At 39.1% G+C, this 22,644-nt stretch overlaps 2 protein-coding genes across 2 annotated transcripts in view; both read right to left on the minus strand.

The window, feature by feature from the left end:
- asah1b (N-acylsphingosine amidohydrolase 1b) overlaps positions 1–1,591 on the minus strand; it is a 40,465-nt gene extending 38,874 nt beyond the window's left edge. The window contains exon 1 of the mRNA XM_043689892.2: positions 524–1,591. The gene's annotated coding sequence lies outside the window, so the exon portion shown is untranslated. The remainder of the gene's footprint in view (positions 1–523) is intronic.
- Positions 1,592–1,733: 142 nt separating this feature from the next.
- frg1 (FSHD region gene 1) overlaps positions 1,734–22,644 on the minus strand; it is a 39,774-nt gene continuing 18,863 nt past the window's right edge. The window contains exons 5-9 of the mRNA XM_043689905.2: positions 21,085–21,199; positions 15,513–15,617; positions 7,136–7,227; positions 4,451–4,561; positions 1,734–2,510 (exon numbers count right to left, since the gene is read on the minus strand). Coding sequence (XP_043545840.1) covers positions 2,474–2,510; positions 4,451–4,561; positions 7,136–7,227; positions 15,513–15,617; positions 21,085–21,199 — 460 coding nt within the window. The 3' untranslated portion in view covers positions 1,734–2,473. The remainder of the gene's footprint in view (positions 2,511–4,450; positions 4,562–7,135; positions 7,228–15,512; positions 15,618–21,084; positions 21,200–22,644) is intronic.

The raw sequence follows: 22,644 nt of genomic DNA on the forward strand, positions 1-22,644 counted from the left end.
AGGAATGTGTAGACCAGAAGTAAGTGGATGAAGCTAAGACTGACTGGTTGAAGAGCGATGATTAAGGGATTCCTTCTTTGAGGGAGTGATTTGAATTTTGAACAATGTGAGGCCATTCAAAGGGCAAAACATTATATGGACATCCCTAGACTGAAGGTGAAACACATCTATGACCCACTATATGCTGTGTGTGTACCTGAGACATTAACCTACCATATGATAAACACTCTGGGCCACATGTAGCATTGAGAATCAATCCCACTAATTGCTGTGAGGCACAAGCAATGTTTGGGACCTGGAAAATTGACCCTAGTTGCCACAATAGCAATTATTTTTCACAATCCTATAGTCTGCACATTGTGCAGCAGTTGCTCACTTCACACACTTGAGTATAAAACATGGTATAGTGCTAAGAATGGCTAGGGTCTGTATCGCCAAAGTTGTGGTTGTTGCTAAACAGACATTCATACAACTCAAGAAAAGTGAACATACATTTACAAATGTATTTACAATGAATTCTCACCTCTGCTACCTACGTGTCCTGTCAGGTCATCTTTCTTTCCCTCCCACTAAACCTCAATATAGTGCCATGTTTTGTAGCTAGGGTGGAGGGAACCTGCCCTGCAGTGGTGCCTGTAGCTATTGGAGTTTTTGTTGGGTGACCCCAGTAACATTTCAGGCTAGAGGGCGCAGACATGCTGAGTCCTCGGTGCAATCTTCTCAGCTTCATATCCCACAGGAGGGAGGCAGGAGACATTGAAGTGGAAGGTCTGGCCACCCCTGGTATCCGACTGCTACCCTAAAAGGCTGGAAATACAAACAGACTGTGGGAGGAATTCTTGTGAGATCAGAATGTACTGCCTATATTATGCAGGTTATGTACTCATTCAGGATAACCACATGATTTGTATCAAAGATTTTGAAAGGATGGATTGAACTAGGACTGACTGGAGAGAAAGCTGTGTTCAGAAGGATATAATACCATCATGGTCTGGGGACAGAATAGAGTGTAAGTGTAGACTGGAGTGGAACAGAGTAGGTTTGCCTGCACCCTTTCGTTGCACTTTAAAATACATCTCCCAGCCTCCTGGGTTACAACTGCTTGGGTATCCTTTGATTGCTAATTTAGCATTAGTAGAAAGCAGTGATAGTAAAAAGCATCTAAATGAAGCTTGGCTGGCGATGAGAGGGCATCCCTATCAGATCACTCCTCCATACCCAAAGTGTAACCACACCAACACAGTGGTTGCAGCAAGGAAGAGACAGTCACCCCTCTTCTTCTGCAGTCTGTTGGTAAGGGAGGTCTAGAAAGAGATGTCAAGATTTTCATTCAGCTTCATCCCAAGCAGCTCCATAACAAGGACTTTGTGTTCTACAGGACATATGCTGAAACGCCAAATGAACTGCTGTTGAAGGACCATAAACTTATTGAAATGGGCTGTTTGGGACACCCAGTTCAGTTGCTAGTTAACTGGAACCCCCAGACATTAAAGTGACTATTTCAAGTCTGTCCATATTCCAGGCCATTGGTGATACTGGCTGGGTCAACACCCTACACAGTTCATTCAAAATGTTGATCAATCTTTGTGCAACATTGTTGTAGTTTATCGGGTGTTCAAATTTCCTCTTCAGTGTCACTTCATTTCTACCCATTTCCAATGCTAAAGATTTGATTTCAAACTTTAATATGCGACAAATTTACTTCAGTATCATCAAATTAAATGGATAGGGTCCAATGGGTGACTGGTTTTATTCACTTTATAATAAGTGTTCTATTGTCTGTGAACAAATACATTAGGAATGCAACTATGTGTGCTATTCTATATGAGATAAATGAAAAAAATTACAATGTTATATTTTAAAAAGAGAATAGATCAAACCATGATCCTGGTAATTTCTTCTTTATCTTAAGAAAAAGTCCAGATGGATTTGATATCATCTCTCTTTCTGCTGCATAATCAGGAAAATAATAAAAACAAAGTTTAATTTTATACATAATTTTATAATACAGAGACAGTTTGCTTGTCTCCCTAATTTAAGACTTGAATCCTCCACAAGATCACAGCATGGATTGTGAATTAGCAAATATGAATAAAACAATAATGAACTAATTAAGCATTATAAATGTTGTACAGAGAACATATATTTAATACAACTCTGACAAATATTCCTTGAGCTCGCCTTTCATTTTTGGATATACCACCACAGTAAAGATTTAGTGGGAATGTAGCATATTCAGTAATTACAATTAATTCTGTGTAACATGTGTGCTGTTCATGTAATTAATCTGGAATAGCAACCATACAAGGCTACCTACATAACACACTTTTCAAAAGTAAAATAAAAATTGAAAATGGCACGTTTACATTACAGGTAATGCTGCTTGTTGTACAGCATTGCTAGTTTTATATAAACACAAGCAGCCTTGGAGATAAAAAAAATTCATACATCTAGTGAAAATAACAAAATTGCTTTATTTGCAATATCGATCAGCTTTCATCTTGGATCGCCTGCAAAGCAAAACAGAGAAATTCATTACAGATATGTAAAGATAAAAAGTAATAGAATGTATAATGTGTCTTGTATATGCCTTCACTAATGAGGATGATGCAGTCAAGATCATCGTGGGAAAAAAAGCAATAGCAAATGTAAAATTAAAACAAAAGGGCTTTAGAAAAGCAGGCAGTACTAAAGTTGATAAATTACCATGTTTGGATTAGATGCATCCAATCCCAATGAGGGATTGTGAAGGCACTGGTGATACCCTTCTAATTCTCCCTGGCTAAGGATGATGACAAAGGACTGGAGAATTGTAAAATGTTACACTCCTGTTCAAAAAGGGTGTAAAGACAAGCTTAGCAACCACAAGCCAGTCAGTTTAATCTCAGTGATAGAAAAGCTTTTAGGAACGTGACAAAGTCAATTGAGAAAAGCTAAGAAATACATATCATTTTGACTAAATTGATTGAGTAGAGGGTTGATGAGGACTTCCAAAGGTCATTTAATGAAGTGCTACATAACAGACTTGTGAACAAGGTTTAAGCAAATGAATAAAAGGAATGGCAGAATAAAGTTGGCCGAGTGTCAGAGAACAGAAAATCGTGATGAATGGTTGATTTATAATGGGGTTTTTTAGGGATCAGTTTTAGGACTAATTTTTATTATCTATATTATTCTATACTTAGGTTACAGGGTACAATTTTGATGTTTTCAATGAATGTAAATCTTGGGAAGGGTAGCAATAAGCTTTGAGAGAACAGATAAACTCATGGCATTGGTGAAGGTTTGACAGGTAAAATTTAATGTCGAGAAGTGTGAAGTAAAACAAAAGGAATGATGAAAGAAAGTGCAAAACAAACGATACTGGTCTAAACTCTGGGGTATATGTACATAAAGCATTGAAGGTGAAAGGATAGGTGGTAGGGCAAATAGTTAAAAAGAATTTAGGATTTTAGTTTTATAAATAAAAACACAAGATACGAAAGCAAGGAAGTTGTAATGAATCTTCATAAAACAATTTTTCAGCTTCAGTTGGAGCATATTGTCCAATTCAGGTCAATGCACTTTGTAAAGATGTGAAGGCTTTAGAGAGAATGCAGAAAAGATTTATGACAAAGGCTCTGGTGATGAGAGACTTCAATTACTCAATAGAGGCTGGGACTGCTCTTCAAGAAGGTTGTATGGAGATTTGATTAGATTAGATTACTTACAGTGTGGAAACAGGCCCTTCGGCCCAACAAGTCCACACCGACCCGCCGAAGCGTAACCCACCCATTCCCCTACATTTACCCCTTTTTCCTAACACTACGGACAATTTAGCATGGCCAATTCACCTGACGTGCACATCTTTGGACTGTGGGAGGAAACCGGAGTACCCGGAGGAAACCCACGCAGACACGGGGAGAATGTGCAAACTCCACACAGTCAGTCGCCTGAGTCGGGAATTGAACCCGGGTCTCTGGCGCTGTGAGGCAGCAGTGCTAACCACTGTGCCACCATGCCGCCCACAATAGGTGATGAGTCTGGACATAGTAGATAGGGGGAAACTGTCCCTGCTGGGAAAGGACACCAATTTAAGTCGAAAGAACTACTGGTGACATGAGCAAAAACATTTTTCACAACAAGTAGTTTGAATTTGAAATTAACTGTTTGAGACTGTAGAGGAGGCAAATTCAATTGTACCTTTCAAAATAGAACTGCTTGATTATCTGAGAGTAAAGATTTGCAAGGCAATGAGGAAAAGGTAGGTGAGAGGAAGTACCAGATACAACACAAATTCCCAGCTTAGCAAACAGAACCACAACAGGAAGTACCAGAGTTGCTCATGAAGGCAACTAATGTTGACGCAATAAGCCAAATAGCTTCCTTCTCTGCTGTAACGATTCCATGACACCAACAGACTAAATGGGAAGACTTCTTTCAAGGTGGTAAATAAAATTTAAACACGTACCTGTCCAACAAGGCCTCGTGAAAAGTACCTTCTTTCCTGGCTTTCTTCAGCAGTTTACTATCCTCTACATTTACTCGAAGTTTATGGTCTTGAAAGCTCTGGAATTTCTTTCTGCAGCAGAAGAATTATATTAGCAACCTGAAATAAGCCTTTAACAAAATAACAAAAAATAGCACCCCACCATAATATATTCAAAGCTCCTTATCACCCATTTTCTCAAGACTTGCATCTCTGGATTGTTGCGTTTTTTGCGATTCAACTTATTTTTCCCCAAAATATTCTAATTCTGTGAGAAGCCAAATATGATAAACTGATTTAATGATGAATTGTGTACTGACAGTTATCAGGACATGCTTGCAGAATGAAAACTATTCATTTAAGAAAAGCAAACATAAGCAACAATTTCAAAAGGAAACTGGATAGACACCTGAAGGAAATAAACTTGCAGGGCTATGGTGTTGTAAGTGACTATGACGCTGAGCACATACAAACGTCTTGAAAATAATAAAGTTTAGACCTTGCAAACAAATGAATTGGCTACATAAGCAAGATTGATCAAGAGAACTGTCGTCAGTACAAGTTGCAAAAGAACATAATTAGATTAGGTGCTAAGCAGCATGTCTTTTTATACAATGTCAATGAAATAAACTTGGTCAGCACTGTAAATGATGCCGATGTGAATGGAAAGTTACAAAATGGCACTGATAAAGATTGACTATGCAAAATTGTTATAGGTGGAATTGTGGTGAAGTTAAATATTATTTGCTTTGGAAAGATTGATTGAATATTTTCAAAATGGTGAGAAGCTAGAAACTGTGAAGGTGCAGAGACTTAGGAGCCCATGTTGAGAAATGACTAAAAGCCAATACACAGATGCACAGGACAATAAGAAACAAACAGGAATTGGACATTGAGCCTTTGAGTCTGTTTCAGTCATTCAGTAAGATTAAGGCTGAAATTCAACATCAACACCACTTTCTTGCTCTATCCCCACATCCTTAGCTCTAACATTAAATATAGGCTCCGCACTTTAGGAAGGATATATTGATCTTAGAGGTTCTCATGTAGATTGACCAGAATGATACTGTGGCTAAGAGTTAAAGTATGAAGTTTCATGTAGCAGTACTGTATTTCCTTGAGTATGGGAGAGTTAAGGGTGACCTAATGGAGGAGTTAAGATGAATAAATGATTTGTAAGTATAGGTAGACAGCAATATCATCTCAAGTGGTGGACTCTTGGACAAGACTATCAACTTAAATCCAAGAGCTAGTGATGATGTTGGAAGTAATTTACACAAAGAACAGTGAAAATCTGGAACTTTAGGATCCTCTCAACTTCAGAAGCCCCAGGTTTATTCAGAATTTCTAGATTTTGTGACAAAGGTGATGATTTGGCGTGGAACCATAATAGAAAATCCAGACAGATATTTTAAAAATAAACATTCTCCCTTTCTCCAACATTATACCAAGCATAATTTTGGTATGCTTGCATTGGTCATTGCATTGAATATAGAAGTTGGGAGGTCATGTTGCAGCTGTATAGGGCATTGGTTAGGCCACTTTTGGAATTATGCATTCAATTCTGGTCTCTCTCCTATAGGAATGATGTTGTGAAACTTGAAAGGGTTCAGAAAAGATTTACAAGGATGTTGCCAAGGTTGAAGGATTTGAGCTTTAGGGAAAGGCTGAATAGGTTGAGGCTGTTTTCCCTGGAGTGTCAAAGGCTGAGGGATAACCTTATAGAGGTTTATAAAACCATGACAGGCATGGATAGGTGAATAGTTAATGTCTTTTTCCCCAAGATAGGGGAGTCCAAAACTAGAGGGCATAAGTTTAAGGTGAGAGGGGAAAGATTTAAAAGGAATCTAAGAGGCAACATTTTCACTCAGAGTGGTGCATGCATAGAATGAGCTGCTAGAGATGGAGGCTGGTAAAATTACAACATCTAAAAGGCATCTGGATGGGTATATGAATAGGAAAGATTTAGAGAGATATGGGACAAATGTTGGCAAATGTGGCTAGATTGATCTAGAATATCTGGTCAGCATGGGCAAGTTGGACCCAAGGATCTGTTCTGTGCTATACGTCTCTATGACTCTAAGTCAAGCAGACATATGTGCTGTTCCAAACTTAAGAGCAGCATATGACTCTCTCTGTTGCCAATGTGTGATAGTCCTATAAGATTCACCAGCTCTGCCACAGAAAGTTTGCCTAAACAATGTTACATTGAAAGTTTGCTTCTTCAGAAACTGTAAAACAAAAAACCATTCAAACTAAGTACACTGGGTACCAAAGAAATGAAGAACTCTTTCTGGGAAGAGTAACAACTCAGATATGCCAATCCCAGAAGATGGTACTATGTTGCAGGTTCCCGTTCTCTGTATTCTCAGCAATTTAAAAGGAAGTATAAATTGACGCATCTTATTTTGTGGACTACAGTCTGTTCTGATATAATGTGATAGTTCTGTTCCCATGTAATCCTGCGTTAAAATTATGTAATAGTAGCACCATTTAAACCAATGGGTCTGGAATTGCGTTATGGCAATACAGGCAAGGAAAGTTTGCGATCTACAAGTTATAGTCTAAAATTTTCAATCACGTTATAGCCAATTCGTGTTGAAGAAATATGCGTTATAGCAGAACTGACCATTCTCCAATTATGCTCAGAACCTTTGGTGTACTTACACGTAATTGATTTCACATTGTTTTACGTTCCCCTTGTCTTCATCTAAAAGCTCATTTTTTTCTTTCACAACAATATCAGCACAAGACCGAATCTGTTATAAACAAAAATGCAAGTTGCAGATGAAGTTTAAAAATGTTTATGGTTGGACCTAGCTATCTGAATGCATTAAAAACTGCAAGGGCCATCAGTATGAGCAGTGTTCTTGAAGTAATAGGGGATAGTTGATCAAGTTTGTTGTAGCTTGACTATGCTGAAAAAGTCACATTTTATTGAAGCTTTACGCTTTATGCACATTAGGACATTTACAAGATAATTGAGTCAAGGGGAGAACCATGATCTGTACTACCAAATGATAATCACAAAATTGTTATGGCGGAGGAGGAGGAGGCCATTTGACCCATTGTGCCTTCACCAGCTTTTCAAAAGAGTATCGTTAACTAATTATGTAAGTTAGCTCGCTGAGCTGGAAGATTTGTTTTCATACTAGGTAACATCATCAGTTAGAGTCTCTGGTGAAGAGCTGGTGGTATGTTCTGCCTCTCTATTTATAGATCTTGGTTGTTAAGGATGGTGATGCCATTTCCATTCCTTTTTTCAAGGGAAGGTAGATAGGATCAAAATTGATGTGTTTATTGATGGAGTTCTGGTTAGAATGCCATCCCCATACCATGTAAGAACGGTAATAAACACTACATCGGACAGACTGGCAAGAAACTTGCCACCAGGATACATGAACGCCAAGGGGCCACCAAAAGACACGACCCACCATCAGTAGTTTCCATACATACAGATAAAGAAGGACATTACTGTGACTGTGACAACGACAACACACATATCCTAGGACTGGCGAAACAAAGACACGCATGAGAATTCTTTGAGGCAAGGCATTCTATCCAGAACTCCATCAATAAACACATTGATATATTTCCTATCTACCTTCCCTTGGAAAAAAAAGAACTGGATGTGACAGAAACCAAGATCTATAAATAGAGAGGCGGGATGTACCACCAGCGCTTCACTGGAGACTCTCACTGATGATGTTACCTAGTGTGGTGATGAAACTTCTGAAAACAGATTTTCCAGCTCAGCGAGCTAACTTACGTATTTATCATCAACCTGAGCTACAAATCTTCTCAAAAATCGCTATCATTAACTAATGTCAATTTTCTCCCTTTTCCCGATTTCCTTGAGTACGATTTCTAACCAAATAATCCAATACCCTCAAATAGCTCATCGAACATTTCCAGGCAGTGCATTCCTTACCATAATAATAGACAATAGGTGCAGGAGTAGACCATTCTGCCCTTCGAGCCTGCACCACCATTCAATATAATCATGGCTGATCATCCTTAATCAGTATCCTGTTCCTGCCTTATCTCCATAATCCTTGATTCCACTAACCTTGAGAGCTCTATCCAACTCTTTCTTAAACGAATCCAGAGACTGGGCCTCCACAGCCCTCTGGGGCACAGCATTCCACACAGCCACCACTCTCTGGGTGAAGAGGTTTCTCCTCATCTCTGTCCTAAATGGTCTACCCCGTATTTTTAAGCTGTATCCTCTGGTTCGGCACTCACCCATCAGCGGAAACATGTTTCATGCCTCCAGCATGTCCAATCCTTTAATAATTTTATATGTCTCAATCATATCCCCTCTCAGTCTTCTAAACTCAAGGGTATACAAGCCCAGTCGCTCCAGTCTTTCAGCGTAAGGTAGTCCCGCCATTCCAGGAATTGACCTCGTGAACCTACGCTGCACTCCCTCAATAGCCAGAATGTCTTTCCTCAAATTTGGAGACCAGAACTGCACACAGTACTCCCGGTGTGGTCTCACAGGGCCCTGTACAGCTGCAGAAGAACCTCTTTGCTTCTATACTCAATCCCTCTTGTTATGAAGGCCAGCATGCTATTAGCCTTCTTCACTACCTGCTGTACCTGCATGCTTACCTTCATTGACTGGTGTACAAGAACACCCAGATCTCTTTGTACTGCCCCTTTATCTAAATTGATTCCATTTAGGTAGTAATCTGCCTTCCTGTTCTTACCACCAAACTGGATAACCATACATTTATCCACATTAAACTGCATCTGCCATGCATCTGACCACTCACCTAATCTGTCCAGGTCACCCTGTAATCTCCTAACATTCTCCTCACATTTCACCCTGCCACCCAGCTTAGTTTAATCAGCAAATTTGCTAATGTTATTACTAATACCATCTTCTATATCATTAACATATATTGTAAAAAGCTGCGGTCCCAGCACTGATCCCTGCGGTACCCCACTGGTCACTGCCTGCCATTCCAAAATGGAGCAGTTTATCACTACTCTTCGTTTCCTTTCAACCAACTAACTTTCAATCCAAGTTAGTACTTTGCCCCCAATACCATGCACCCTAATTTTGCTCACTAACACCTATGTGGGACTTTATCAAAAGCTTTCTGAAAGTCCAGATACACTACATCTACTGGATCTCCCTCGTCCATCTTCAGAGTTACATCCTCAAAAAATTCCAGAAGATTAGTCAAGCATGATTTTCCCTTCATAAATCCATGCTGACTCTGACCTATCCTGTTACTACTATCCAGATGTGTCGTAATTTCATCCTTCATAATAGACTCCAGCATCTTTCCCATCACTGAGGTCAGACTAACTGGTCTATAATTTCCTGCTTTCTCTCTCCCACCTTTCTTAAAAAGTGGTACAACATTAGCCACCCTCCAATACGCAGGAACTGATCCCGCATCTATCGAACTCTGGAATATAATCACCAATGCATCCACGATTTCTCGAGCCACCTCCTTCAGTACCCTGGGATGTAGACCATCAGGCCCCGGGGACTTATCAATCTTCAGACCTAACAGTCTTTCCAACACCAATTCCTGGCAAATATAAATTCCCTTAAGTGCAGGTCCTTCAACCACTGTTACCTCAGGGAGATTGCTTGTGTCTTCCCCAGTGAACACAGATCTGAAATGACAATTCAATTCTTCTGCCATTTCTTTGTTCCCCGTAATATATTCCCGTTTCTGTCTTCAAGGGCCCAATTTTAGTCTTAATAATTTTTTTGCCTTTCACATACCTAAAAAAGCTTTTACTATCCTCCTTTATATTTTTGGCCAGTTTACCTTCGTACCTCATTTTTTCTCTGCGTATTTCCTTAGTAATCCTCTGTTGTTCTTCAAAAGCTTCCCAGTCCTCCGTTTTCCCACTTATCTTTACTATGTTATACTTTTTCTCTTTTAACTTTATATGTTTCTTAACTTCCCTCGTCAGACATGGCATCCCATGTCTCGTCCTAGGATCTTTCTTCCTTTTTGGAATGAACTGATCCTGCATCTTCTGCATTATATACAGAAATATCCGCCATTGTTCCTCCACTGTCATCCTTGCTAAGGTATTGCACCATTGAATTTTGGCCAGCTCCTCCCTCATAGCTCCATAGTTTCCTTTATTCAACAGAACTATAGTCACTTCCGATTGTACCCTCTCCCTCTCAAATTGCAGATTGAAGCTTATTGTATTATGGTCACTACTTCCCAATGGCTCCTTCACTTCGAGGTCCCTGATCAATTCTGGTTCGTTGCACAATACCAGATCCAGAATTGCCTTCTCCCTGGTAGGCTCCAGCACCAGCTGTTCTAAGAATTCATCTCGGAGGCACTCCACAAAGTCTCTTTGTTGAGGTCCAATACCATCCTGATTCTCCCAGTCTACCTGCATGTTGAAATCCCCCATAACAACTGTAGTAACATCTTTGCGACAGGCCAATTTCAGATCCTGATTCAACTTACATCCGACATCCAGACTACTGTTTGGGGGCCTTAGATAACTCCCAAGAGGGTCTTTTTACCCTTAGAATTTCTCAGCTCTATCCACACTGACTCTACATCCCCTGATTCTAGGTCCCCCCGCGCAAGGGACTGAATATCATCCCTTCCCAACATGGCCACCCCACCCCCTCTGCCCGTCAGTCTGTCCTTACGATAGCACATGTAGCCTTGAATATTCATTTCCCAGGCCCTGTCCACTTGAAGCCACGTCTCAGTTATCCCCACAATATCGTATCTGCCAATTTCCAAAAGAGCCTCAAGCTCATCCATCTTATTTCTAATGCTTCGTGCATTCATGTATAGTATTTTTAATTTGTTACTGCCGTCACCCTTCCCATCAACTCCTATTTCACTCAACCTTACAGCATGATCCCTTTCTGAGTTTTCTGCCTGATTGATACAGTTGTCTTTCTTGACTTCCCTTGTTCTAACTTTCCCTTCAATTTCCTTCTTAAACATCCAGTTTGTCCCCTCCCCCCCGCTACTTAGTTTAAACTCACAGTGCATCTTTGCATATCACTTTAAACTGCAACGATGGTTGTATTTAAATTGTTTTTTAAAATTTAAAACAAAACAGAATGTTCTGGATTGGAGGATGATGTAAATTTGTATAGGGCTCTACCCTGTAATCTGGTTGGCATAGGAACAGGCAGGGCCCTATCTAGACTTATTAAATTTGAGGTGAGACTTTTAGCAGAAAGGAGAAGAAAGCTGTTCTTGCTGCTTGCAAAATCACAGATTCTCAGAGGCAGTCAGAAGAGCAGGTTTTGTGGAAGATGACCCACAAACAGTAGGGAGAAAAGAACAGATCCTGCAATCACCAAGTGGACAGCTAGTGAATATGTAACTCATATTTGAGAAAGGAAGGCGTTTGAAGAGTTAGAGCCATGGAATCACTAGAGGCCACAGAAGTCTATTTGACTGTACACAAATTCGTATGAACGCCATTAAACACTTCCTAAAGAAAATGATCGCCAGTTTCTCCTTTTGAATGAAGGTGACTGGAATGGTGAAACAGGAAAAAAGGATACTGTTAAGAGATGGGATGAGCTTTGGGTTTAACTCAAGACTACATGTTTATGGAGTATGTGATTGATGTATAAATATAGTCTAGATTTTTTTGATCATCAATAAATTTAAGAGAGATGTACCTTCTTTAGTTTACATTAGGTGCTTACTATGTAATGCTTAGTGGATGCTGATTTTAATTTGATAGTTACAGTAAAGTCTCCAAATTTTGCCATGCAATTTCTGTGTTGATCTCTAGAAATTTATATTATTTTTAAAAATAATGGTCTTTATGGAATCATAAGATGATAAATGGTGAGAAATAATTGCCAAAGAAAGGAGTAGCAAATCTAGAAGGAAAAAAGGATAATAAAAATATTCAATTAAAACATCAAGAAAAATAAGGCAGAATTCTTAAGAAGGAAATTAGAGTCAGGATGTTTGTGAATCTACAAAGCATCCTAACAGAAATGAATAATCATGAACATTAGTGGCTAATCAAGGGGTACATCAGTAACAAAAGATTTATTGCTTTAAATTTTCTTGTTCTGATGAAAAATAATTGTCTTGAAAAGTTTATTCTTTCTTTCTTCATATGTTGTGCCTAGTCTGCTACTTCCAGCATTTTCTGTTTTCATTATGTATTATATTGGAAATTACTATATGTAGTAAAGTCAGGAAAACATGTTGTGTGGTAATAAAGGATAGGAAATAAGACGGTTTCAGGGACTAGAAAAATCTAAAATTGCACAAACTTAAGTAGTCGTAAAATCCCGTGTGTATCGCAGACCAACATGTGCAAATAAGATATGTAATTAGTTTCCTGACAGTTCAAAGTGATAGGGATAAACAAAAGGTCGATAAAATTGGTTGACTTTAACCATTCCAAGATAAATTTGAACAAAATGCCAGTGATGAAACTGGTGAGTAATTTTCAGAATAAGTTTGGTACCTAGATATGTATTTAAACAAACAAAGAAGCATTGTTTAATTTAGTGCAAGAAAAGGAAGTGAGACAAATATCCAATGACAGAAATAAGAACAATTGGGCATAGTTACGTATGATTGATAAAGGATAATGAAAAGTTAAAGGTAAAGATGTTAAATTTTTAAAAGGCAAAGTTCAGTGAGAACAGGAGAATTTACTGTAAATTAGCTGGGCAGAAAGATACCACATAGGATGTCAGATCCCCAGGGGCTTCAAATAGAAGATGCATACAGTACATCTAAAACAAGAGTCAAAGAATGGAGTTCTATGAATAAAGATTTAAAGTTACATTAAAACACGGGAAAAATAGGATTAAAGAAAATCTACAGGGGTGGAGGAAATAATAATGCAAAAAGAAATAATCAGTTCTCATAGTTATTACTAAATACAGGACTGTAGAAATAACTATAAAAGTGAACTTGGTTCTGACAATATTAGGGAAGCAAGTGAGAGAAAATGTGTGACCTGGCTTGTCTTAGTTGGCAGTGTTGGCTTGGAGGTTATCAAGGATACTAAAAGGACTGAGAGAAGTGAGTTATTTAGACTGATAGATGATTTTATTTTAAAATTGAATAGAAAGAAAATGGCATTTCTTTTGCAACTGAACTGATTTTATTTGAGTTCATTTAGTAATTCATGTACTAGGTGCAGAGCTACTTTGTTGACTATATGTAGAAAGGTGTCTCTATGAAATGATCTGCAACGACAGAAAAGTTATTGAAGTTAACAATATTTGCAGGCCAGATATAGACATAAGCTTCTGTAATAAGCATAAATATGACAAGGTGAAAGATATCTGCTAACAGGCAACAGTAGGACACTTGATTAGTTGGCATTGATGGACAATAGATTAAATTTCCTACTCTTGTACTATAGTTTTCAAGTATGACTTAATTACATGCATTTTACTGTCTTTCAGTCAGCCAGAACAAAGTTTTGGCCGTGAGGTACATGTGCATGAAGTGAACATCTTAAATTATCCACCATTACTTATTTAGATGATGTCAAACCACTCTGCTCACATTACTCTAGAACTAATTGTGGGCAAGATTAAAGGGCTTTAACTAAGTAATCATGTAAAGCAGGTTCAATGCAAATCCGGGAGACAGGTGAGTTACTCACAGCAGAATTTCCAATCTCTCACCTTGAATTGACAGGGTTACCTTATGAAGAGAGAGCCTGGGACTATACTCATTGGAATTTAGAAGAATGAGAATAAAATTATGAAGGGAATAGATAAGACAGAAGCAGGGAGGTTGTTTCCACTGGCTGGTAAAACTAGAACTAGGGGGCATAGCATCAAAATAAGGGGGAGCAGATTTAGGACAGAGTTGAGGAGGAACTTCTTCACCCAAAGGGTTGTGAATCTGTGGAATTACCGGACCAGTGAAGCAGATAAGACTACCTTGTTGAATGTTTCTAAGGCAAAGATAGATAGAATTTTGAACAGTAGATGGGTAAGCAGAGTGGAGTCCATTAAAAGATCAGCCATGATCTTATTTAATGGCAGAGCAGACTCGACGGGCCAGATAGCCTACTAAACCAGAACAGTTTCTGAACAATAGTAACCCCCCAGATTGTTGATACTGGAATACTCAGTAATGGCTATGTCATTGAAAGTCCTGGAATTGACAGTTAGATTCTCTCTTGATGGAGATGGTCATTGCCTGGTATCTGTATGGCACAAATATTACTCGTAATTTGCCAGCCCAAGCCTACTATCCAAATCTTGCTGCATTTGGGCACGGACTGTTTCAGCATCTAAGGAATCGCAAATGATGGTGAAAACTGAGCAACCATCAGCAGACACCCCTATTTCTGACATGACAACAGACAGAAGGATATTGATAAAGCAGCTGAATATGTTCAGGCCTAGGACAGTACCCTGAGGAACTCCTGCAGTGATGTACTATGGCCAAGATGATTGACATTAAACATGCTTATTCCTTTGTATTAGGTATGACCTACTTTTATTAATTATCATGAATTGGCTAGGCCAGTTTTATTACCCATTCCTAATTGCCCAGAGGACAGTTTAGACTCAATCACAAGGGGCAGAGGGGTAAGGTTGGCAGTTTCCTTCCCTACAGGACATTAGTGAACTGGATAAGTATTTCTGAAAATTGACAAGTGTCATTGTCATCATTATACACTTAATTCCAATTTTTTTTATTAAAACAATTTTAAAAATCCACCTGCCACGATGGGATTCAACCCAGTTTCCCAGAACATTACTGGGATCTCTGGATTAACAGTCTCACAATATTACTACTAGGCCATCGCCTCTCCAACTATTGGAGAGTTTTCCTCCAAATTCCCATTGACGCCACTTTTGCTAGTGCTTTGTGACATCACTTTCAGCCAAATGCTGCTATGATGTCAAGGGCAGTCATCCTCACTTCCCTTCTTGAGTTCAGTACTTTTCCCTGCATATTTGGCTGCAATGAGTTCTGCAGTTGAGTGGGCCTGGCAGAAGCCAAATTGAGTTTCAATGAGTAGGTTATTGTTGAACTAAGGCAATTTTAACCAAGGCAAGCCACATGGATACCTTTATCATTTCCTCTTCTCCTGCTGTTTTGTGCTTTGCAATAATGTCACCTTCGTCATTACAAGAGATAAAGCAGCTGTTTGATGCCATCAATGCAAGCTTTCCCTGGGAACAGAAAAGCTAGTGAGTATACATAAAAATCATAATCATAAAAATGTTTGTATTTTACAGATACTATAAAACTCTCCTCTCTAAGTCATCTAACTTCTTGAAATTGTTTTGCCACATTTATTCACATTTGTTATTGTTCCTCCTAAACTTACCTGAAACATAAAATTCATGTACACGCAGTACAAATTACCTCACTATCTTGGAGAGAAATCTTGTAGTTTATACACTGACGTCATAAACCTAGGCCACAGTGTTTGGATAGGTAAGAGCTGCTATAATTATGCAAGTTGTTATAGTTGTAAATAAATAGTCATAATGTTTTGCTGACCTTATTCAATGTTTCTTACTTTTGTTATTTTGGCAAACTTAGTCAGTTTCCAAATATGTGCACACACAAGCAACTCTATCTAAATGTCACCATGGACTGCAAACTCTCACAATATTTTCAATCTAACATTGCAACACAGAATGGATGTAAAGGGAGGAGACAGCCCACACCACGGAATGATACAAAAGGGAGAACACATTTTTAAAGTTAAAGTAGTGCATCACTAGAAAGCAGGAACAGTCAATGTGGGAATGGAAGGCACTATTCACTAAGAATTTTGTTTTTAGATCCTATTTTGAATCAGGAATTTCTTTTTGTCTAATCACCATGTCATGCATCATTAAAGCACCATAATTTTATGAATGAAATGTCTGTAACACAACATGTTATAAATTATTGTTTGTAAATCCTACTCTGCCTGTTTAGTATTAAAACCAATAAGACCTGCATTTTGGAAGATGTAGTCTATCATTGTGGAATACACAGCATGTCACAGGCAGACTTCTGGAACTTCAGTCTACTGCCTGGCTGAATATCATTAAATACAAAACATGTTTGAGGAATTAAGCAGAGCACACATTCTAGGAACAGAGAAGGTGACAGGCCTGTGTACAGGAAATAAGCATTAGAACATGGAATGAGTGCCTTTAAGTAAAATGATTATTTTCCAGAATTATTTAAGTTGTATACATTCATGCTTTAACTAAAGAATTTTCAGTAATTTATTTCAAACAGTTCACTATATTTAGTTGTTTGGACACTGGTTTATTTTTGAGCACTGATATTAAATTAATAAGTGGGTAATTTAAGACAATCAGAAAATATCCTGATTTCTTTTGAATTGTAACACATACACTTTTCAGCCGGGGTATCTGATGCAATATTTTAGATGAGAAGCAGACAGAAGCATTATCCTATGTAACACTATTGAATATGTGGTTGATGTCTCAGTACTGTTCACAGACAACAGAATTCCTTCTGATGCACTGAAGACTCAGTGTAACAATGACAGTGCACTGTATTATTGGTGACACCCTCCTTTTGAGATGGTAAACTGAAACCTGTTTACCTGTTTCAGTGATTCCAGCATAATCAAAGCATCCATGGCACGACCTAAACATGTGTGCAGTTTTTCCAGTGTTGCGAGATATGTTACTTCATGTCACTAAAAATTCCAAATTACCTGGTCATTCATAAGAGAATATAATATTTTGTTGAGAAGTGCCACTTGGTACATTTTAGATTATTCATCAACAAAGTCTCCTACTGCAGTTCCCCATACAGGGGCTCAATCAATGTGTTAATTAATTACTCTTTGCAAATAAACATGGTGTCAGTCCTAGATTTGGTTTTTAGTTCATTGGACCAATGATTCCTTGCCATCTCTCAGATCAATTTCAAGTAATTGTCCTAATTCAGTGTTTCCACTTGTGTAGTACTTCATACATCTCCATAACATGACATCTCATAAGTTTTCTAAGGCTGAAAAGTAAAATCCTCTCCAGACTTTTCTTGTAACCTAAACCTCTAAAAAAAACTGATCAGCATTTTGGCACGGCTTTTAATCTAAGTTTGTTTCCCTTGTGTTTTGTTAACTAGAGCTGGACCCAACACTGTGGTCTGACCACAGTGATTTAGAACCTGATTCCTTTGATGTGTATTCTGTTTGAATCATCTTTTATTTATAGAATCAAATATGATATTGTAAAGGAGGTAATTGAGTCCATCATACATAGCCAACTCTTTGTGGAACTATTAGTTAATTCAACTCGCCTACTTTTTCCTCATGGGTCTTTCTTTCTTTCCCTTCAAACATTTAGCCATTACACTGGTGAAACTGACTACTAAATCTGCTTCAGGCAGTGCATTATAGATCAGACCAATTTACCATGTAAAAAAAGTTGCCAGCTCATGTCAATCACCTGAAATTCATTCCCCCAGCTACTGGCCCCTTAGCCACAACAACAATTTTCATTTATATGGTACCTCTAACATAATAAGATGTTTCAAGGTGCTTCATGGAGTGTTATTTTTGACACTGAAGTATGTAAGAAAATATTACCACAGCTTATAGGTTGTTAAAAACGTTCTGGTTTCGAAGGGATTGAAAGGAAGAAAAACAGGGAATGAACTCCAGAACTAAGGGGTTCGGCAGTTTAAGTGGTGGGAATGATTAAAATCAAAGATATGCAAGAGGCCTAAATTGAAGGACTGCAGATATTCTAGGGGTTTCAGAGATAGAGAATAGTGAGGCCTGGAAAGAACTGAAAACAAAGATAATAAATTTAAAAATTGAGGCATTGCTTAATTGGGAACCAGCTGAGATTGAAAAGTACACCAGTGATAGGTGAACAAGATTTATTGCCAGTTAATACAGAGGCAGCAGACATTTGAATCAGCTTACATAGATGGTCGATAGCAGAGTGGCTAAGAATGAATTGGGATAGTCCAAAGTAACACAGACAGGAATGGGGTTTCAGCAGCAGATCAGATAGAACAAACTCTGATGACATTATGGAGCTGGAAATGAGAAGATTTTGTGATAGCACGGACACATAGCTGAAGCTCACTTGGTGTCAAATACCAAAAATGTGGTTCAGCCTCAAGGGATGCAGTTGTTGGCTAGGGAATCAAGTTTGCCAAAATTCAAGGTTGGAGAAAGTTTCTGTTCATATAGTGTAGAATGTCAGATAAGCTATATGGAAACAATTTCTCCTTAATTACTTAAATCAAACAGTGCATGATTTCTACCACTTTTATCAAAATTCTCTGCTCGAAAGAGAACAATGACAGTTTCTCCAGTCTTCCACATAATTGACATCTCTCTTCCCTGCTACCACTCCAGTAAACGTTTTCCTAAAACAAAGTACCAGCTGAGGCCCAACTGGTGTTTTGTATTTGCTTTCCTGATTGCCCAGAGGGCAGTTAAGACTCAATCACAAGGGCCACTGGACTAAGGACGGCAGTTTCATTCCCCAGAGGACATTAGTGAACTGGATGAGTATTTCTGATAATTTACAAGTTTCACTGTCATCATTATACTCTTAATTCCAAATTTTTAAAATTGAATTCAAATTCCACCGTCTGCCATGACGGAATTCATCCTGGTTCCCCAGAACATTACCTGGATCTCTGGATTAATAGTCTCACAATATTACCACTAAGCCATCGCCTCTCCAACTAGCGGAGAGTTTTCCACCAAATTCCCATTGACGTCAGTTTTGCTAGTGCTTTGTGACATCACTTTCAGCCAAATGCTGCCGTGATGTCAAGGGCAGTCATCCTCACTTCCCTTCGTGAGTTCAGTTTTTTAAAATTTATATTTGGAAGCTTCTTTCTATTTGGAAGAAGGGAATGAGGAAGCAGAATATTTGACTGTGGAAGAATACTGACAAAATATCATGTGTCATAGACATGTATAGCACGGAAACAGACCCTTCGGTCCAACTTGTCCAGGCCGACTAGATATCCCAAATTAATCTAGTCACATTTACCAGCACCTGGTCCATATCCCTCTAAACCCTTCCTATTCATATATTCATCCAGATGCCTTTTAAATGTTGTAATTATATCAGCCTCCATCACGTCCTCTGGCAGCTCATTTCATACACGCATCACCCTCTGTGTGAAAAAGTTGCCCCTCAGGTCCCTTTTAAATCTTTCCCCTCGCACCTTAAACCTATGCCTTTAGTTTTGGGCTCCCATTCCCTGGGGAAAACATTTTGGCTATTCACCTTATCCATGCCGTTCATGATTTTCTAAACCTCTATAAGGTCATCCCTCAGCCTTCAACGCTCCAGCGAAAATAACCCCAGTCTATTCAGCCTCCCTTTAACTCAAATCCTCCAACTCTGGCAATATTCTTGTCGATGGTGGACAGGCTTTGGGGATTCAGGTAGTGAGTTACTCACTGTAGGATTCCCAGCCTTTGATCTACTTTTGTCACCACTGTGTTTATGTGGCGAGTACAGTTGAGTTTCTGGCCAACGGTAACTGCCAGGATGTTGATAGTAGGGGATTCAGTCATGGTAACACCATTGAATATCAAGGAGTGGGTGGTTAGATTGTCTCCTATTGGAGATAGAGCCAGGAGCAATCAGTTCAGTTTAGGATTGTGGTTGGCATGGACTGTTTGGACTTAAGGGTCTGCTTCCGTGCTGTATGACTCTTTAGTCATTGCTGGCCTTTTGTGTGGAGTGAATATTACACTTGTCAGCCCAAGTCCAGATCTTGTTGCATTCGAACACGGACTGCTTCAGTGCCTGAGGAGTCGCGAATGGTGCTGAACATTGTGAAATTGTTGTCGAACATCCCCAATTGTGACCTTATGATAGATCGAAGGTCACTGATGAACAGCTGAAGATGGTTGGGCCTAGGACACGACCCTGAGGAATTCCTGCAGAGATGTGCTGGAGCTGAGATAACTGACCTCCAACAACCACCACCATCTTCCTCATGTCCAGTATGACTCCAACCAGCGGAGAGTTTGCCCCCTGATACCCATTGATTCGCATTTTGCTAGGGCTCCTTGATGCCACACTCAGTTGATTGCAGCCTTGATATCAAGGGCTATCACTCTCATGTGCGGCATGGAATTCAGCTCTTTTGTCTGTGTTTGAAGCAATGAGGTAATGCTGTCAGGAGCTGAGTGGCCCTGGTAGAACCCAAACTGGGTGTCACTGATCAGGTTATTGTTGAGCGGGTGCTGCTTGATAGCACTGTTGTTACCTATTCATCTTCTCAAAGTCAACATTAGCAGCGGTAGTTCCCAACTGTAATGCAGCTTGCATACACAGACACAGCCATGTATACACATATGCACATGTATACACACACACAAATCACCAGATAAACGTGTTAAGATTTACAATGTGTCCTTCAGGATGCATTGATAATACTTTCTGAATAACCCCATTGGCTCATGTTTCCTGAAGGATGGGCTGTGACGCCAAAATGAGACAAAGCTTTTCGGAGAACTGTGAGGACAGAATGTAGCTGGTCTCTTTCCCTCTGAGTCCTAATTCAAACTGGACAAGGAGCTACATCAGAAGAAATCCACATTACTGGTACTCAGAGCCTTCGACTTAGCGAGACTATTCCCAGATTGCTCGACAGTTTCCAAAAGCAACTTACATCTTGAAAAATTGGCTCCCACTGTTCTCTTGATCCGATTGCATCTGATCGTCCAGTAACAACACCATCAGAATTTATGCCCATATATTTGCCATAGCCAGACTTCAGCGCTATTCTATAGGAAATAACAAAGGATAATGAAAATATATCCTGCATTATTGCATATTTTAGACATTATTTTAATTCATACAGTTATGTAAAATGTTTTATATAAACGTGTGTTAATCAGTGGCATCCTGCCAAACTATAAGTATATAATTGTCTGATTACCAACTGCCAAGCTGTTTTTTTTGATACAGAGGAATCTCAATTATCTGGCATTCGATTAACTGAATTTTTGATGATCCGAAGAAGATTGCAAAGTCCCGATGTGTGACTAACTACGTTATCCGGCATTGATTATCCGGCATTCGATTAACCGAACGAAATACTCGCGATCCATGTCCTTTGGATAATCGAGGTTCCTCTGCATTGCTTTCAATGCAATATAGTAGATCATAACAATGCTTTTATTCCTGGGCTGCATAATACATTTATGTTCTTATGTTTCCTAACAGAAATTACAAATCAGACAGTCTCCAATTTGTTAGAAATTTTGATTCAAAACAGTATCTATGCAAAATGTATGCACACCACAGAACAATCTATGATACTACTGAACTGGAGGGGCACCAATATCCTGGGTGGGAGGTTTCTTAGAGCTCTTTGGGTGGATTAAACAGGATTGGCAGGGGAGTGGGAACCAGAGCTACAGATCAGATGATGGATTAGGTAGTGAATAGCCAGATAAAGTGTGCAGAGAGTCTGAGAGGAGGAATAGACAGTTGACAGTCCAAAGGTGCAGTTAGCGTGATGGGTTGAAGTATGTCTATTTCAACACAAAATTATCAGGAATAAGGGTAACAAACTTAGAGAATGGATCAGTACTTGGAACTATGATGTTGTGGCCATTATGGAGACTTGGATATCACAAAGGTAGGAATCATTGTTGGATGTTCCATGGTTTAGATGTTTCAAAAGGAATAGAGGGGGTGGTAAAAAAGATGGAGGAGTGGCATTGCTAATCAGGGATAGTTTCATAGCTGAAGAAAGGGAGGTCATTGTTTGTCTGTAGAGTCAGTATGGGTGGAAGTCAGAAACAGGAAAGAAGCAGTCACTTTATTGGGAGTTTTCTACAGAACCCTTAATAGTAACAGATCACTGAGGTGCAGATTGGGAGACAGATTTTGGAAAGGTGCAGAAATAACAGGGTTACTGTCATAGGTGACTTTAACTTCCTTAATATTGATTGGAACCTCTTTAATTCAAATAGTTTGGATGGAGCAGTTTTTGTTAGGTGTGTACAGGAAGAGTTCCTCACTCAATATGCAGATAGGCCGACTAGAGGGGAGGCCATATTGGATTTGATGCTTGGCAATGAACCTTGCCAGGTGTCCGATCTCTTGGTGGGAACGCATTTCATAGTGATCACAACTCCCTGACCTTTACAGTACTCATGGAGTGGGATAAGAGCAGATGGCATGGCAAAGTATTTAATTGGAGGAGGGGGAATTACAATGC

The sequence above is a fragment of the Chiloscyllium plagiosum genome, unplaced genomic scaffold, assembly GCF_037043375.1.
Source record: "Chiloscyllium plagiosum isolate Xiang-an unplaced genomic scaffold, Cpla_swu_hap1 HiC_scaffold_1, whole genome shotgun sequence".
Lineage (NCBI taxonomy): Eukaryota > Metazoa > Chordata > Chondrichthyes > Orectolobiformes > Hemiscylliidae > Chiloscyllium > Chiloscyllium plagiosum.